General features: G+C 42.2%; 1 protein-coding gene across 1 annotated transcript; it reads right to left on the minus strand.

The window, feature by feature from the left end:
• Positions 1 to 2,148: 2,148 nt before the first annotated feature.
• LOC104533969 (protein-glutamine gamma-glutamyltransferase 6-like) lies at positions 2,149 to 16,330 on the minus strand. The gene is made up of 13 exons (XM_010191055.1): positions 16,318 to 16,330; positions 15,732 to 15,905; positions 15,308 to 15,547; positions 11,409 to 11,527; positions 10,538 to 10,666; positions 10,195 to 10,375; positions 9,840 to 9,975; positions 8,188 to 8,291; positions 7,852 to 8,094; positions 6,265 to 6,582; positions 4,711 to 4,874; positions 3,343 to 3,467; positions 2,149 to 2,299 (listed from the first exon to the last, which is right to left on the minus strand). Exons 1-13 carry the CDS (start codon positions 16,328 to 16,330, stop codon positions 2,149 to 2,151), a joined length of 2,097 nt encoding a protein of 698 aa, XP_010189357.1.
• Between the last annotated feature and the right edge of the window lie 2,483 nt (positions 16,331 to 18,813).

Genomic DNA, 18,813 nt, shown 5'->3' on the forward strand with positions numbered 1-18,813 from the left:
TATAGCATAAACCACTTTCTTTCTTTGTATTTTTTTTAGGCAGGTCTGTCTGAAGGTCGTTCACACAACTGCATATGATATAGTCTTTTTGGAAGCATACAGAGTTGTGGCACTCTCATTATCTGTTCCTGATATGATTACCTGTATTATGTATTTCTTATGTAAGAAGCAGTACATCCCACTGAGAGGGCACTGTTACACCGTCACTTGTGCATCGGGGATTTCTGTTAAATACAGAGGAGTGTTTAATGGCTGTCTCTGCTTTTAATAATTTTTGTTTATAGTTTGGCATTCATAATATATGCACATAGTTTCTCTGTAGTTTTTTGGCTTGGCATCTTGAATTAGGGCCTGGAGGAAGCTACAGAGCTGCTCTTGTGGTGCGAGCCCTGCCCACTAATTACAGACACGCTCTTCTCCTCTCCCGAAGCTCCCTCGCACACTCTCCTCCCTCATCCTGCACCACAGCTTATCTAGAGCTGTGTCCTCGCCTGAGAGGCACTGCCAATGGATGTGGCTGAGGAGTAGGGGGCGTGCGGGGAGAGAGGCTGATCCCTTGTTTTCCTCACCTCCACACTTCTACGTTGTCTTTTTTTGTCTGCCATGTGGAGAAAGGCTGAAAAAACGGGGCCTCTTCAGCCTTGGGAAGAGAAGGCTTAGGGGGGACCTTGTCACCATGTACCAGGACAGAAAGGGTGGCACCAAGCAGATGGAGACTCCCTTTTCACAAGGAGTCACACGGAGAAGATGAGGGACAATGGACACAAGTTCCATCTGGAGAGATTCCCATTGAACTCCAGAAAAGATTTTTTTTACCTTGAGATCAATGAGATATTGGAACAATCTATCAATGAGATATTGGAACAATCTATCAATGAGATATTGGAACAATCTATCAATGAGATATCGGAATAATCTCGCAGGGGAAGTGGTGAATTCTCCTACATTGGCCAGTTTTAAGAGTCAGCTGGACAGGGTGCTCACACGTCTCATTTAAATGACACTTTTATCCTGAAAGGTTGAACTGCATGATCCTTGTGGTCCCTTCCAGCCTGGTACTCTGTGATCCTATGATTTGTCTGTTGCTGTTTTCACATTCATATCAAATCTGCCTGCAACCAAAAAAGCAAACTAATTACCTGCAGCTTAAAATTTCTTTTAAAAAAGGAATCTAAAGTTTTACTGTGGTTTCTTGTGTATTTTTTCAGTAAGAATTTGTGATTGTGTGTAGATGCATCAGACCCTCTGAAATATTAACACCTGTTAGATAAAAGGTCACAATCACAGAATGTCAGGAGTTGGAAGGCACCTGAAAAGATCCTCCGGGCTGCCTGGGAAGGAGTTTCACGGGGAAGGTTTGATGGCAAACGTGTTCCTTGTCTTTAGGGACCTTACTCTTGTGGGCCAGAAGGATCGGCCCCCTGCGTGCTGGACTTCCATATTAATGCAAGACTCTCCCCGTGCTTCGTGGTGCTTGGGACTCTGCCACTTGACATAGGAGTTAAGTTACTGATTTGGGCACGTGCATGTGTTCTCCGCTCTGTGACAGGCCTATGCCACATGCTACAGAAATATTGTTGTCACTGTCCTCAAACATTACTGTTTCCAGCCTTCATAGGTGTTTTTCCTCCCCATTCACAGAGTTACAGGGTGTCAGAATACAGAAGTTAAATGAAAAATGGAGGAAATGTTCTACTTTTTTAGATAAGAAGCCTGTTAAATGAGGAACTTTCTCCAATCTTGTGATTCTTGTGGTATTTCCATGCAATGTACAGTTCATTACAAAAGAATACAGTTACATGAATAGTTTTTATTTATTGCTGACTATTAGAATGTGATCACAAAAAAGGCTGTATTAATTATCTGATGGAAAAGTCAAAACTGGGAGCTTAACACAATGGATTTGATAAAACAGTGGAAGTATTTCTACAAGGAAGGGGCTTCATTTTTCTAGACAAGAGGACAAAAAAAAAGAAAATACAGTTAGAGGCTAGATAATTAAGCACTGTGAAAGAGTGAGACTTGATTATATTGCAGTGTAAGAGGTCACCAGTTTTTGTGGAAAGTTGCTTCCTGTCATCGCTGTCCCTATACGGAGGAGAAGGTCTTGCCATGTTAATGCTGAAATAGGAGACTGGTTCCATCACGTTACGCAGGTGCTACTGCAATGGTTACAAATCCCTTAACGTGTGAGAATTTGTCACAAGAGAAGTCCACTTGCAGCTGTAAGGGACCAGCCCTGCGAGGTGTGAATTCAAAATAAATTTTTGATCTCTCCCTCGGTGCCAGTTGTGCCAGACTGAAAAAACAAACAAAACAGCTCAGTTAATTCAGGCTTGCTTTGTCTTTCCTTGAGATTCCCAAGAAGCAGAACTCCATGACAGCGAGGGCATTGATAGTTACTTGAGACCCAGCCTTGGTTTGGAGAATTACTTAGGGTTTGAGGGTTTGTGTAGGCTGAGAAAAGATAGTGCCATCTTCATTTGCTCTTGAACAGACTGGTGGAAATGCGAAGTGCTACATCATGCCTCCATGTTAGGGCTGGGTACGAGTTTGCATGGTCATCACAAACACAGAACAGGAAAACTCATGTCAAGAGTTAGCGCTCTGTCCAATGCCTGCTTGATTCATACCCATTTGGGCAATAATACGATTTTTCTAATGGCCAGGGTTCTTTGTTTTGTGTCTCCTTTTGGTCTAAATTGGCTTAGTATTTCACTGTAATAATGTTTTCCATATTTTTGTGGGTGATTATGTCAAAATATTTTCAAAGCCACAGGAAGACAGGCTGTTTTATAATAAAACAAGCTTTAGGAAATATGAACTACTTGACACTGAGTTAATCCATAAAGCAGCAGAGTTCAGAGGAAAAGAAAAAAGTAAGAGAACACTTTGCTCTTATGTTTTGAAGAGGCACCATTTTCTCCTTCTTTAAAGGAGAGCGGAGCAGCTTCTTGTTTGGGCTGAAACAAGGGTAGCTGTGGCTGTGCCTTACTTATTTGCTTTAGCTCAGATTTATTTTTGTAGTATTGGGATATGGTGAATAAAGATAAAAACATGAAGCCAAGCTGTTTAAGTATCAGAGAGACAGAAGAATTTGACATGCCCATTTGCTTTCTCAGGAAGGAAGAATGGTAGCAGTTTTTAGTTGTTAAAGAAGTTCCTATGTGGAAAAAAGAATTGGGAAATCATAATATCTTAATATATATTTGGTGGCATTTGTATTTTCCTAAATAGAAAATACGAAAAAGACAATTAAACCATTATTTTTTCTTATTGAGAAACTAGACATGATATTGGTCATGTTAGAAGCACTGAGTAAACGCTACAGCTTTCACTTACTGTATCTTGACCTGTTGGTTCATCAAAGTCACCAGCAGTACGCAGCGGCTCACAGGTTCAGGGAGGGGATTGGCATAGGAGATCTCCAGAGTCACAGCTTTGTTCACTACCACCCGCCGAGGAATCTAGACGATAAAGGCACGTTTTTTGATCGTTCACTGGTTCACACTTTTCGGGAGCCACACCTCTGTCAAACTGTAAGCAGAGCACCTCTCATATTTGAGGATGAATGAGATACTTGTAGGAGCAGTGAAATTTAACTGACATTTCATATGCCATTCCTAATATTTGAAGCTGAATTTGGATTGGCTAAATAGTGCTGTTAAGGTGTTTTGTACACAATTTTGGTGAAACAGAGCCCTGTGCTGGGCACTGGTGGGGCAGCCCCTCAAATCCTGGGGTCAGTTTTGGGCCCCTCGCTCCCAGAAGGACATTGAGGGGCTGGAGCGTGGCCAGAGAAGGGCAATGGAGCTGGGGAGGGGTCTGGAGCACCCGAATGATGGGGAGCGGCTGAGGGAGCTGGGGGGTTCAACTGGAGAAGAGGAGCTGAGGGGAGACCTTATCCCCTCTGCAGCTCCTGAAAGGAGGGGGTAGCCAGGGGAGGTCGGGCTCTGCTCTCTATAACAAGCGATGGGATGAGAGGAAATGGCCTCAAGTTGTGCCAGGGGAGGGTGAGGTTCAATATTGGGAAAAAATTATTCACTGAAAGAGTGGTCAAGGCTGCCCAAGGCAGTGGTGGAGTCACTGTCCCTGGAGGGATTTAAAAAATATGTAGATGTGGCACTCTGGGGCTTGGTCTAGTGGGCATGGTGGTGTTAGGTCAACGGTTGGACTTGATCCTAGAGCTCTTTTCCAACCTTAATGATTCAAGGATTCTGTGACTCACATCTCATTAAACCTGTCTAACCTTTGGGTTGCTGGGTGGCTCTTTTTTGTTTGTTTGTTTGTTTGTTTTTTTTTCAAAGGATTAGGATTAAAGCGTTAAAACATTATAAACTGGCCCTAACACAGATTGGAATTAAGGGATTAAGTCTGTATTTTGGGAGTAGGCAAGGTGGTTTAAAGGACTTGCCAATAACTAGAATACAGATTAAATGAAATCGTGACATAGAGCAGTGATACGTGACTGGGAAGAAAGAAGGCAGCAGAGCTGTTCTGACGAACAGGGGAAGGTTCAGGGAAAGGCTCAAAATTGGTCTCTTGCATGCTTACTTTCTCAGTTTGAGCAGGCAGAATTTTAGAGCAACATTTGAAATTGCAGCCTAAGTTAATGCATTCATCCCCAAATTCTCATCTTGAGATCGGTGCTCCAAAAAGGCTCTTTTGTGTTTTCTGTCTGTTCAGGACATCAGGGTGAGAATTGTTTACCTTAATGATGATGTTTGTGTCCTCTAAAATGATTGTCTTCTCCACCAGCAGCTTTACCCCGTGCATGTTCATGACTTCACACAAAGCAGTAACCTGGATCCTTTTGTCAGTAGTCAGATATTTTCCATAATAAGAATAAGGGATCTTTAACCGGATATGTTTTCCTGGAATTCAGACATATATTTAGGAACCATTACATTTTCAAAGAATGCTAAAGACAAGAGTTATTGTGAGAGTTTTTTAAATTACTGAAGAGAACAGAAGATAAGACAGCTAGAGTCTGATTATATTTCTTCCTTGTGAGACTGATTGTGTATTTCCCTTTTCTGGTGATCCTTTTCTACTTTAACTCATTTGACCCTTTCAGTTTTGAGTGGAGGATTTTGGCCCGAAACTGAGGGAATCTGCTTATCTGCATTTCACTGGATTCCTGTCTCTTTGTATGTCTTGTAATTAGAGGTATAAACATTTTTATCTAGTCCCTCCGTATATCCTATTGGTTTTACCTCAGTCAAGAACAAATTTTGAGTCAAGTTTCACAGTGATTCTTTTCAAGTGACCTGGTTAGCTGCTTATTGTCGTAGTCCTACAGCTTTACTGCTGTATATTGAAATAATGTTTACCTTTGCAGCCTTTGGGTATGAAAAAGATCTCTGTAATATTTTTAACAGTTTTGACTTTGCTGTTGGAGTGGGTCCAGAGCAGGCCATGGAGATGCTGAGGGGCTGGAGCAGCTCTGCTATGGAGACAGGCTGAGAGATTTGGGGGTGTTCAGCCTGGAGAAGAGAAGAGAAGGCTGTGGGGGGACCTTAGAGCACCTTCCAGGACCTGAAGGGTACAGGAAAGCTGGGGAAGGACTTTTGACAAGGGATGGAGTGATGGGACGAGGGTAGATGGCTTTAGACTGGAATTTGGGAGATTTTGACTAGATATTGGGCAGAAATTCGTGGCTGTGAGGTGGTGAGGCCCTGGCCCAGGTTGCCCAGAGAAGCTGTGGGTGCCCCCTCCCTGGCAGTGCCCAAGGCCAGGTTGGATGGGGCTTGGAGCAGCCTGGGCTGGTGGAGGTGTCCCTGCCCATGGGGGTTGGGCTGGGGGTGTTTGGGGTCCCTTCCCACCCAAACCAGGCTGTGATGCTATGACTCTTCAAAAGAGAGATATAGTTTCACTGTCACTCTAGCCTTTGTCCTAGTTAATGTCTGTGAAAGTGTTGCCTGCTGAGTGCCAGAAAGCATACATCAGACTTTTTTTAAGAGTAAAGTGTGTTCTTATACATGTAATTATCACCACACACACACACACACCCCCACCAGTGTTTCTTCTGGAGCTATAATATATATGTAGCCTTCTGTATAACATTTCATGAGACCTTCAGTTCCTGGTTGAACCAGTGAAAGTGTTCAGAGGGGGGAAAAAATGTAATGTGTAGTCATAAACAATGCTATTAAGAGATGGAACCAGTAGATGCACTACAAGGCTGATACAGATATGACACTGATGTTTTGCCTTTGGCTAAGAAGAGGGCTATGTTGGCTCCTTAGGGACATGCAAAGTTACCTTGTTTAGAACCAAGCTCCACAGAAGTGGTTGCCTTCAGGATCTCTGCCACTGCTCTCCTTGTGTACAGGATGGTCGACGCACTCATGTCCACCTTCACGGTCTTGTGGTCAGACGACAGGTTATTGAGAATTAAGATTAGGGTAATGTCTTTGCCAAACACTGGAGGTTCAGCCAGCTTGAATTTCCCAGAGATCCCAGGGTTTCTAACTGTCTCAGAAGATCTCCCGCCTGGAGATTCTGCGTGTCCCTCCGTGATGTTTGATCCAAATATTTTGGCCAAGGCCTTCTTATAAACTCGTCTTTCCTCAGAAGAGCCTGGTCGAAGGAGAGACACAAGTAAAATTCATACTTTTGTTGCAATTGCACTTGCCCTGTGTAAAGGCTTTCAGAATGATATAGGGTGTCAGCTCTGCACCACCCAGAAATATGCAATACCTAAAACTTCCCCGTATTTTTATTAGGCCTCTGTTCAGGTTTTTCACATGAAAGTAATAAGCATATTGTAATAAGGTGAATAAGTCACTGAAATGAAATATGATGCATTTGTATTTGTTTTGGAGGCAAGATTTCTTTTTCATTGGTCAGAACATGCAGTAGTGTAATAAGCATTACCTTGCTAATCTGATGAGAACCAGCCTCTGTGTTAAATATGGTTGAACTAAAATCTTGGAGTGAAATGTTGAAATATGGCCACTGATTCTGAATGGCAAACTTTAAAAAAAGTGAAAGATAAAACTATTCCTGCAAACGTTTGGCTACGCAGTTCTTGACCTTTGCTGCTTTGTTTTCCTAAGTACAGATGAATGACACTTTGTCCCTTTACTGTTTCCTGGTACTTTTGTTTCCAGAATCCAAAAAGGTGGAGTCTGAGTCCACCAGGAGTGCAAACCTGTACAAACTGAATGGCTGGGTGTCAGAGCGTAACTCTGTGAGTTCTCAGAGTCAGGGACGGAGACTGAGCGCGTCCCTCCTCCTGGGAGCAGGGTGTAACGACGTCCTCAAAAGGAAAGAGGAGGAGTTGGAATGGACACAGCAAGAAAGAATTGATTTGCTAAGAAAGACTGAGTGTGAGCTCTCACGGGAGATGGATGTCTGGTGCTGGGAGGCTGGAATTTAGGGTTTTGGATTAGTGGTTGGATTGTTGCCCCACTCTCTCTGCCAGATATGCCAGAAACTGGTACTTGCTGACCTGAAACTTCACATTCTGTAGATGTCTGCACAGTTTGTGAGACACGAGGTGCTCAGTTTTAAGACTTTTTGGTATGAGAGCTTGAGGGTTTGTCTGCCTTGGGTAGTAAAACATGTTTTATACCCCTGTTTTGTGTATATATTACATTTAATACTTCAGTGTAAGGGACTGAAGTATATTTTGTATTGTGCCTTTATAAGGAAACTACTAAATACACAAAACCTGAAATGTAATACCCATTGTGTTAAGAAAGTAGCCTGAAAACAATGGCAGAAATATTTTCTGAAAGAAGAGGAGAGATGCTCACACAAAATAGGTTCCCCATTCTAGTTTCCTAGCATGAAGGGTAGGAGATAACTGTGATAACGTGGAGATAATTTGTACGATTCCTTTACCTTCTGGATATTTGTAATTATAGGTGACATCCATACGAGAATTGCTGCCCACAGCTTTGGTGCTGATAAACCTGCCAATTATTTCAGTATCACAATAAACTCTTTTCTTGGTTCCATCATTATATACAATCCATCTGTTGCAATCGGCATTCACCTCCGTGTACACAAATAAAGTGTCGTAATCCAAGTCTACGTCACCTTCTTTGACAGCTGTGACAGATGCAGGGCCACACTGAAATAATCCTAGAACATGGGGGAAAAAAAAAGTCTACCTTGATTAGTCGTGCTCAATTTAGGGAAGAAACGTTAAGTCATGCTAAGAATTTATACTGTTACCTCTGCTTTGTTCTTGTGGAGTTGCGTCTAAAACCTGCCATCCATTGTATGATGTTCCCAGGTCTGGACGAATGAACCAGCTTTCATTCCAGACGTGGTAATCCCTGGAGACAAAGAACAATGTCTAGAAAGCACAGCAATACGGAGTCGTACAGGCTTCCAATTTGAAAGGAGCAGGGGAATTTTGGTTTTTAAAGAATCTCTAAGATGTGACACAAGCTGTCTGGTTACAGCCACTCACTACGTCTTGCGTAGACCTCAGGGCAGGGAGGGAGAGAAAATAGGAGTCAGCAGCTTTCTGTGGGAGCAGTATGAACTACAAGTGAAAGATTTAAGCCTTGAATATGGCCAACACTTGGTGATTGGGTTCAGTAACCCTCAAACGTGGGATATGTTTTATTTAAATAGGAACTTCAGATAGCTATACTGGATCAGATAAAATGCTCATAGTCCAATAGTCCATCTGTAGGAGTGTGCAGCAGCAGAAGTTTACAAAAGACGTAAGCACAGCACATGATAGAATGACCCTTCCCCTGATGTACTCTGATTTCTCGCAGTCAGAGAATTAGGGACTTTCTGCATTAGATGTTACATTGAGACCACTGGGTTTAATGGTTGTTAGTCGCCTTATTCTCTATGAATCTCTTTTGTCCTGGTTAAAATCTCTTTATAGCTTTGTTTTCAGCAGCATCCAGTTGTCATGAGTTCCACAAACTCTGAAAGGAAAGGATAGCACAGGAGACTGGTAAAGTGTAGGTCAAAGGAGGGCCCAGAAGTTATTTGTTGGCTGAATTGTGTTCAGAGGCTAATTCTTCTAAGGAAATTAAGACTTGAAAGGCTTCCCTTATGCTTCAACCACACACGCTCAGTGAAAAGAAGCAGATTAAATCAAGATGATACTTTTGGTGAAGCCTAGTGTGCACAGAGACTTTGGGCTATAGGATATACTCTTGGGTGTAGTTAGTTCACTTTCTGAAAAGTGAAGTGGCCGCAGAGTAAAGATTCTAAAACTGGAAGGCAACTAAAGTGTAAAATGGTATTATTTAAAGAATATCATGTTTCTTTGGATACTCAAATTTTGGGGCTTGGTTGGTGATCGTGGGTCCCTTGCAGTTTACAGCACTGGACTGTAACGTCCGATAACCAAGTCTGGAGGGCACTGGAATGGTTCTGTCTCTTTAAGGTCCCACAAAGGGAAGGTCCAGCTGGAAAACTTGGGGAGGCTTCCACCTGCCTGGGGAGGAAGATGGGCCAAGCTGAGAAACACAGGCTCTGGATGTGCAACGGGAGAAGGTTATGGCAGTGGTAACCTAGGTAAGAGCATGGGAGGTGCACAGGAACAGACTGGTTAGGTGTCGGTGATAAAAAAGAGCCTCAGGAACCAGTATGTTGTCGGTGGAAACAGACTTTTACAGAAAGTTAGAGCTTGTTTAGGGTCAGGGTCTGAAAAAAATTGGACTGGTTGGTTGCTGAAAGTAGCTGTTAGCTGAAAACCATGAAGCATGTTTTCTTTCCAAATTAATGTCTAGCGTATTAATTTAGATATTTCTATTAAGTTTTGTGCAGTCAGTTGCTTTTGTACTAGTAGTATTCATGTGTTTATGTCTCACAGATCGTCTAATTATTGGTGAGATGCAAAAAATTGTATTTACCATGTGGAATCCTTGCCGATATTAAGACTCTTTCCAGAGCTGTCATAGTACTTATCAATACTCAGGTTTCTATCCACATCATGGGCAGAGTTAAAATTGGAAACCAAACGAGTTGGAATCCCCAAGCACCGCAGAACTGAAATACATTTTAAAAAAACCAGAAACAATAACCACACACTGCTTTAGTTAATTGATTACAAATATCTGAAAACAAAGTTAAGTGTCTAAATATTTTGTTATTCCTCAGCATTTGCAGTCTTCAAAGCACTGTTCCTCTTGTGGAATTAATTGCTTTTTAGTTCTGATAAAACCAGAGGTCACAAATGCCTCCATTTCCTCTATTCTTTAAGCTCACCTGTACACATCACACCTGCAAAAACCCAGCACTGGCCGTACTGAACAGGCCTGTAGTTGTCCTGGCGCCATTTCTGAAGGATGACCACGCTGCCGTCCCATCGGGATGGGTTCTCATGGGAATGGAAACTTCCTTCCCACTTCCCCAGGAGAACTCCGTTGTCGTTGTCATTTCCATTGATCTAAACACAGACCCGTGGACAGAATGCACAAAATCAGTTGTGCAAATGCACCGTATCTAGTTAATCCAGTTAATACCGCGTAAGGTGCGGGTGGCTGAGTCTCAGTGGTATAACTAATGCTTTCTTCTTATGCATGGGGAATTCAGATTGTTAATTTCTTACCATAGAACTGATTACTCGGCCCACGTATTTAGGATCTCCTCTTCGGGATACATCGATGGCTGGGTCCTGACGATAGTACAGGCTCAGATCAAGCATAGTGAGACAGATGTTTAGAAGGTGATCTTGAAACTGTAATCAGATAAGATAAATTTTTAAGAAAACAGATAATTTCTCAAACATTAGAGAAATTAGAGGAGATTCTACTGCAGTTCCTCCTTTCTATAAGATATTCCAGCCCAAAGCTTACAGGGGCAATGTGGCACAAAGACAGCAGCGTGCAATTCGCACTGTAATATTGGCTACAGACAGGCCTAACTAAATAAAGCAGAAATCTGCCTTGTGCCATTAGAAGGGAGGACTGAGTAAAACTAAAACTGCCAAGCTTATTCTGACTGCAGTTATTGGATTCTCTTGAGTTACCTCCTTGGAAACGTTCAAGGTCAGGTTGGATGGGGCTTTGAGGACCTGATCTAGCTGAAGGTGTCCCCATCTTTAAAGGTCCCTTCCGTCCCAGCCCGTCCTGTGGTGCTGTGTCAATGTCAGTTCTGACCCATTGTGACTAAATTACAAAACAGCGGGTGTGTTGGAACCACACATGTAGATTGTGACTTGTGCTGTGGGTGCTTTTGCCACAGATGAGGTCCACAGTTGTACGGGGAGCTCCAAGCATGTGTAGACGACAGTCCTAGCTGCAGTGCTCTGCTAAGTCATTTCTTACACCAAAGTCCTATTAGGAACGCAGTGGACAAACCACAGGAAAGGCTAGCCAGGTTTGCTCAGTGTTCATGTACTTATAAGAGAGGCAAATAATGATAAGAGAAAATGCTATTGGAGACAGAACAAGAGCCCAAATGAATTCCTTATGTCTTACCTGTCCGTAATACCATCCTCTTGCTTCAATGTACTTTGCATTGCCCACAAAGATTATTCCATTTTCATTTAGAACGTATTCTTGTCTCTCATTTTCATCAGCCATGTAGACATCATCACCTGAAAACCAAGTTGGACGTGCCTTTACACTTAAAGCTGAGAAATGCTAGCAACCTCTCTGTGTCTTGATTCAGCAAGTGGAGAACTACTCTATGGAAAACACATTGTCACAGCTCCCCGAAACTGTTCAGTGAAAATGCCTGCTAATGTACATGGCTGGGGAAGGGGGCACGGAATCCATGTTGTGTTACTTTAACTTTTCTCCCTAATTTTATTATAGCCTTTGTGTATTATCTAAATATGCCCTCTCTATATGTTGTCTTCTTGAGGAAGATGGAGAAAAGTCTATGCTAGCTCACTGCGTTTCTCAGCCATCTCAGAAGTAGAATGGACATTTGACAAGAATCACACAGACGATGTTTTTCTCTGTTTTCCAGTCGTGTTTCTCCCTTATGAGGAGCGGCTGAGGGAGCTGGGTCTCTTTAGTTTGCAGAAGAGGAGACTGAGGGGAGACCTCATTCATGTTTATAAATATATAAAGGGTGAGTGTCACGAGGATGGAGCCAGGCTCTTCTTGGTCACAAACAATGATAAGACAAGGGGTAACAGGGACAAACTGGAACACAGGAGGTTCCACTTCAATTTGAGAAGAAACTTCTTCTCAGTGAGGGTGACAGAGCCCTGGCCCAGGCTGCCCAGAGAGGTTGTGGAGTCTCCTTCTCTGCAGACATTCAAAACCCGCCTGGACGCCTTCCTGTGTAACCTCATCTGGGTGTTCCTGCTCCGGCAGGGGGATTGGACTGGATGAGCTTTGGAGGTCCCTTCCAATCCCTAACGTTGTGTGATTCTGTGTTCATCTTGTTTTAAGATTCCGAAATGAAGATAGCACTTTGGATTAAGCAAGTAGACATCAGAAGTGCTATTAGGATAGCCAGCATAGCCATTCGCTTCGATTTCAGACTCTCATTGGTTTCTCTAGTCTGTGGCACAGGGTGTAGCTGCTATGAAAGCATTGGCTTCCCACAGATGTTTATGTTGTTTTGATCACTCCTTAGGTAGCAATATCTACTTAGCTCTGTGATTAATTTTGTAATGTTTAAAATTATTTTCTGAAAGCTTCAGGATTTCAAGAAATACATATTAAAAAAATCAGCTTTTCTTTTTTATTGAGCCAACTTCTTTATCTTATTGTAGGAACTTCCCATCCTTCCCTTCTGCAAATAAAAAGATTGTATGATTTATTTTAAAACTTTTATCACGTGATCAAAGTCTGGTTTTGTAGTGGCTGTCCTTGCTTTTTTTTTTTTAATATGTCATCATTGTTGTTGATTCCTAAGCTTTTGGGCCAGCGTGGGCATGGAGAACTGAGTGCAGTTCCAGGTGTTGCACCTCAAGATGTGGAGCACTTGGAAAGAGCGAGAGTGGCACTGAGAGTGCTCAGCAATCCAGAAAATAGAACTTATGAAGAAAATAGAGCTTATTAGAGACACTAACTCAGAATTATTTAACATAGGAAAAAAATGGGATGAGGAATGGGGCAAGCATGGTAATGAATTCCAGAAATTCTTGTGAAGAGGATGGGGCATGGTGGGAGAGGAAATCTGTTCTTGGTGTTTATCTTATGTAGGATAAGTAATGTGCTGAAATCGGGGCAAAAAATATTTGGTTAGTTAGTAGAAAAAAAAATCTAATGGACAAGCTGGTGCTTTATCGGAGTGAACTGCCAGGGGAGGTACTGGAGCTTCCCTAATGGCTGATCATTAAGATCACTCAGGATCTGTCAGGAGTGACTGAAGTGCTAAACTGAACCTGCCTCAGGGCATGGGGTGGGACTGCATCACTTTCTACGATCCTTCTAGCCCTGTGAGTTTCTGAATCGGAGCAATGTAAATGTCCTTCTGTAATCGTTTGAAAGACATCTTTTTTCTGAGGTTTGTGTGCTCTCAGTTATAATGTTCTAGAGCCAGTTCTTTGAATACGCAGACTTTTAAAATAACATTTATAACGTTTTTATAATGTTATACCTTTCAGTAACTCAGAGCAAAATTAACATCAGTTTAAAAGGATAAAAAAAACCCAAACAGATGAGACCCTGTCACCTCATACAATGGCATTAATATTTAAATCTGTGTAACTGTTTCCTCTTATACAGTTCAAGGTTGCATTTGCGTTTTTCAGGGCCATTTCACTTTGGTTCTTGTTCTTTGATTAAAAAGGACTTTCAGACTCTTCATGATTTTCAGCTGTTGACTTTGCCATTGAAGTTATTGTTATTTCTCCCTTAAATGTATGGTGTTTTATTTTGTGTTATTATATCTTATCCCTTCTCAACTGTTCCTGTCCCTAAGGTCATCCAGTTATTTCAGCTGTTCCACAGCCCATCTGTGTATGGACAGTGCTGCTTAATGTCAGCATACAAAAGTCAGTAATGAACCATTTGATCAGAGTGTTTTTTCAGATGACACTTAAGGATCTGCTAGTAGATTTTCTCCAATCTGATGCTTTTTCTTTCATCTCCAGTCCTGACTGTTTCTTTGTACGTAGTTCTTTACTGATATTACAGTTTATTAATTATTTCCTGTCCTTTGCAGCTTCATGAGTAAGCTCCCATATGGAACCATCTCTACAGACCAGATCTGCCATTTATCCCTTGCTGAGAAAATAAATTTTCTATTTCCCATCTGCTATGACACTTACTACAGTGGTGAGATGCCCTCAAACTGAGTCTGTTCCTGTTTTTGGGGATCAGGGAGCTGTTCCACTCTGCAGAAGCTTATTCAGCAGCACCCTCCTTTAAGGATACTCCCTCTAGTTTGACAGTGGCCATTGCATCATCCGATGGGCTCTGGAGGGCTCTTCTGCAAAATCACCAGTTTTAAGCTGGAATGGTGCGGTCTAATTTTTCTTGGTTTTCATCCGAGAACAGTTTGTCTGTTCTCATGAGTACCACTGCTGCTCTGGTGTCAAATATTTCAGTCCATTAGAAGTTACATGACAAGTGATCTTTCAGGAGGTTCTGGGAAGGTTTTACCCCTACGACTGTCCATGCAGAGACAGTCTGAGTTTCCTGAACATAGTTCTATAATTATTTCTGTCTTCCAAGGCATGCTGAGCTAATTAGCAGCTTTTTTCATCTTAGCTCTTGACGTATTTGTTAGTGGCCCTTAACTAACATACGGTTGCAGAAGAAAATAGTGGATGATTGTGGTTACTTTTCTTTCATAAGCTTATTAGTCACCTGGCTGGCTAAGAACTCCCTTAACTCTAGAGCAGTATATTTTAGGGCTAATCTGGGTTTCTAGAAAATTGCGTATTTGCAAAATCTGAGTTTAGGAAATTGCATTTTTTTCTGCAACATGCTGAGGCTGCAGAAATGAAAAATGGAGCAGCAAGAGATGTCCCTTTGCAACCCATGATGAAACATGTGGGAAATGCCAATCTTCTTCACACCAGCCCTCTCCGTTTTTATAAAGGCTGTTGTGTTGAAGTTAACATCTACAAGAGCAGTCTTGCCTTGATTTAGGTGCAAGTCAAGAACATTACTGTATACTTGCTTCCAGTTCAGAGATGTAAATGCACTTACAAAAGACCTCATCTACAGAAAAAAGTGATCTGCTCAGTCCTGAAGAAAGAGTCTATGATATCACACCATATAGCACAGTTCATTTGGATAAAAGGGGCGGGGGTGCGGCAGCAGCTTTTCAGTGTAGTGAAAGCAGATCTCTGAGCAGATAGGTGAGATTGCTGCCACTGGTGACCCAAGGAGAGACAGCTTGAGGGAGCAGCTCACTGTGCGGATGTGAAATCAAATGGTTCAAGATCAAAGGCACTGGCACCTACCTGGGCACCAAGGGTTGAAGAGTAACACAAACTGCCCCAGGAATCTGGAGAAGATCTTGTTCCCCGAGGTCACCTGGAGGATCAGGTTGTACCGCCCAATGGCAGCATTGGCTGGGCTGGATATTGTGAAGTTGGTGTAGCCGGACTCGCTGTGCCCTTGCACAGCACTCCAGCCGCTCGCCCCCACCTCGGAGACGTTAAACGCGGCCTTTGTACGATGGGACAGTGAGGGCGATGGTCCTGCCGGAAAGAGGGTGCGTTTGGTGTCCATTACAGAGTGTGGTTTCAATGTTAACCTCACACTTGAAATGAGCACATGAATGGAGGAAAAAGCATTAAAATACATGAAGAAAAATTGTATCTCTAAACAGAATAAGGGATAACTACAGGGGATAAAGATCACAGTTCGCTAAGGGACTGTTACCTATTTCGGTGACAAATGCTAGGCTCTCCCCAGTCTGCTTTGGTCTGTTGAAGTACAGGGTAATAGTGAAGGCCTGTCCTCGCCTCACGGTCAACTCGGTGTTGGCATATCTGTCAGTATGGTGCGCGCTTGCATTGAGTGATGGCTGCCAGCTGATGTGTGTTGGTGTCAGATCTGTCAAATGGAAGAAAAGACATGGAAAAGCAACCAGCGTGGAAAGAAGTAATTTGCTGGTTAGTTACATGATGAGTCTACTAAAAGCAGTTATCTTTTACCAGAGGAAAGACAACTAAAAAGGAGATGATCCATTAAGTTGATTAGGTCTAGTGGTCAATAATATAACTTTTTGCTTGGGTTTTGTTACGGGGCTGTCATACCCTCAGGACTTAGATACTTCCTATACAGTGCTGGATGCTGTTTTATCACTGGACTTGGAATAAAATGTACAGGGGCACATCGGTGTTGTTTCACTGTCAGCACCAAATAAAGTGGGCTGTGGCCCCTCTGTGTTCTCAGTATATATTCAATATGTATATATTTAGGATCCCAGACATGGCTGTTAGGAGATCTTTCTTTTCCTGCTTACATCCTGATGCCATTTGGCCTAGAGTAGGGAAGGATGCATAGTGAGAGATCATCTGTCTTACGTGAGTGAACAAGAGGTATTTCAGGACATAAGTTGGAGCTTTTGACAAAGAAATCAGTCTGGCTGGGTTTAGCTCTGCCCAAAGTGTCAACTGGACAAATGGGACTCCTGTTTTGTAGGCACTGCCTGCATGGCCTAGAGGAATTCTGATGTCTTGGTGTGCTTGGAGTTCTCGGATATCATGCGTCCTGCTGCACACATACTGTTATTATGGTCTGTGGTTTAAAACCCATGAAGTGGCACTTGCCACCATAAATGCTAAACTACCTTTTTGCCAAGTGAGAATGTACCTGTTCTTCCTTGCAAGATTGTTTTCCCTCCTGCAGTTCTTGGTTTATTGCCATGCTCAAACTTGAGCAGTTCTCCTGTCTCGGGGAGCTCTGAGAGGCGCAGCCCCCGGTGTCTGTGCCTGCCCCATGGGACTCCAGGGTGCACCTGGAGCTCAGGGCAGGTACCTCGGTGGAAAGTCTAAACCGCTTTTATTGATGCTGGTATCATAAATGCAATGAGGTTGGGAGGGGGGCCAGGATGGAGGAACATGAGCACCACCATTTTAAAGGGAATTCTAAAGAAAACAGTAACAAAAAAGAGTGGGACAGAAAGGTGGATTAAGGCCTATGGCACCATGCACTGTTACGGTTGGGATCTTCAAACAAACTTCCAAGTCTATGTCATACCATGCAGCATAGCAATTAAATACTAAGTCAGGTCTGAAACAATATAGCTGCACATTAAACTATGATTTACATATAATCTTTAAAGTAGTAGTAAAAGTAAAACCTATGCGAAAAAAAAAGTTCCATGATTACATTTAAGGAAGAATTTTTATTTATTTGTGGTATAAGACCACAAAGAAGTAATATGAGTAAGCATTGTTGAGCTGAAAAAGAGAATCTTTAGCATGACTGTTTGGGACAGTAGTGAACTGCAGTAGGCTGCTGCTTTCCCTGCAAAGCAACATTTTAAAAGCCGATTCCAAAATGCTTGTTTCATCATTAAATGAGAGAGAACCCTGTTTTGCAGTTGCCTAGTTCAATAATCATCTTCATTTTAAACTTTAAAAAGCAGAGATATATTATCATTACTGTTTTCCTTTGGTAGGGTTTTAATACATCTTTGAATACCCATCCATGTGCTCCATGCTCACAGCTCCATTAGGATGGATTTCACTAATTGTGTTAATTCAAAGCATAATGCATAAGAGGTTTAGATGGAGTTCTGCATGATGCCTTTTGAAGTAATGGGAATTTCTTTTCTCTTCCCCACCCCTCCTTGCCCCCAAATATCCTCTGCTTAGCCCAAAAACTATTCTCAGACAGGTCTTAATCATAACAACAATACAACTTTGAGAATGAAGTGCAAGAACAAATTACAATATAAAATTTCCTTCAGATAAGAAATCTGAGCAGATACCTACAGGGCACGTATCTTGAGGAAACAGCCCTGAGTTCAGCACCTGCTGAAGGGAAGCAAATGGCGCACAGAACTCACCTGCCATTCCCTCAGCTTCGGAGAACTGCAGGCACCTTCGACTTTGTTCTTCAAGGACGTCCAAGTCACATCAATCATAAAAAGAAAAAACCCAGCAATCTTTTCGTGCTGTCAGCTGCAATTTGAGAGAAGGGAGAGGTACTTAGCTGTTGTTATTAGCACCCTTAGACTTGTCAAACGAATTAACCAGTTCCTATAATATATGTGTGGCTAATGCCAATGGTCCTACTCAACGTGGGTGTAATTATGGGAGGAGATACCAAAATTATTTACTCAGAGGAAGTGCGTTCTCTTGAATCCCAAGACAAGAAAAGCTTCCTACAAAGGATAATAGGTGTGCCATGAATGAGTTATCTTTAAGGATGAGGAAATGCGGAATGTGGTGGGATGTAAAAGCCGTATGAAGGAAAAAGGAGCATTTCCTGATTACTTAACTGCCAGCTTGGTTAGTGTCACTTCTGGTTTTGTTTAACAGCTGAGAGTTGGTTTTAGAGGGTTTTTGGGGTCTCAAAGTATCTCCGATGCTTCCTTATTCACTTTTGGGAAATTATAAACCCCCACCAGAAACAAATGTCTGTTTACCTGTTCTGTTAGTCAGCTCTGTACTACTATTTCAGCAAAAGCTTTCTTTTAAAGACACAACCCCCAAACTATGAACCATGAGTAATTTTTAGCAGTGCAGACTTGAAGCCTGTCTGTCTTCAGAGCTGTGTAATATTTTTATTTTTGAACCCTCATTTAAGAGTGTACAAGTAATAAATGACATTGTTGTCAGGAGGAATATTTATCTATTTAAGATTCTGCAGCTCCACTGATCATGTTTTAGCACTCAGTAAATACTTAAAAAATAAATTAGTCTGAATTTTAAGTTACCAAGGAAAAAACTGGAATAGAAGCAGAAATTAAGCTCCAACAGCTGTTTCTAAGACGGAATTTACCAAAAAA

The sequence above is a fragment of the Mesitornis unicolor genome, unplaced genomic scaffold (genome assembly GCF_000695765.1).
Source record: "Mesitornis unicolor isolate BGI_N332 unplaced genomic scaffold, ASM69576v1 scaffold31868, whole genome shotgun sequence".
Lineage (NCBI taxonomy): Eukaryota > Metazoa > Chordata > Aves > Mesitornithiformes > Mesitornithidae > Mesitornis > Mesitornis unicolor.

What these genes read in the sequence shown, in the direction of transcription:
- LOC104533969 (XM_010191055.1), bottom strand. An exon ending in CTTCAACCCTTGGTGCCCAG is followed by an intron (nt 11,528 to 15,307) that starts GTAGGTGCCAGT and finishes CTTGGTTTTCAG; the next exon opens with GTGATGATGTCTACATGGCT. An exon ending in GAGGATGGTATTACGGACAG is followed by an intron (nt 10,667 to 11,408) that starts GTAAGACATAAG and finishes ATCTGATTACAG; the next exon opens with TTTCAAGATCACCTTCTAAA.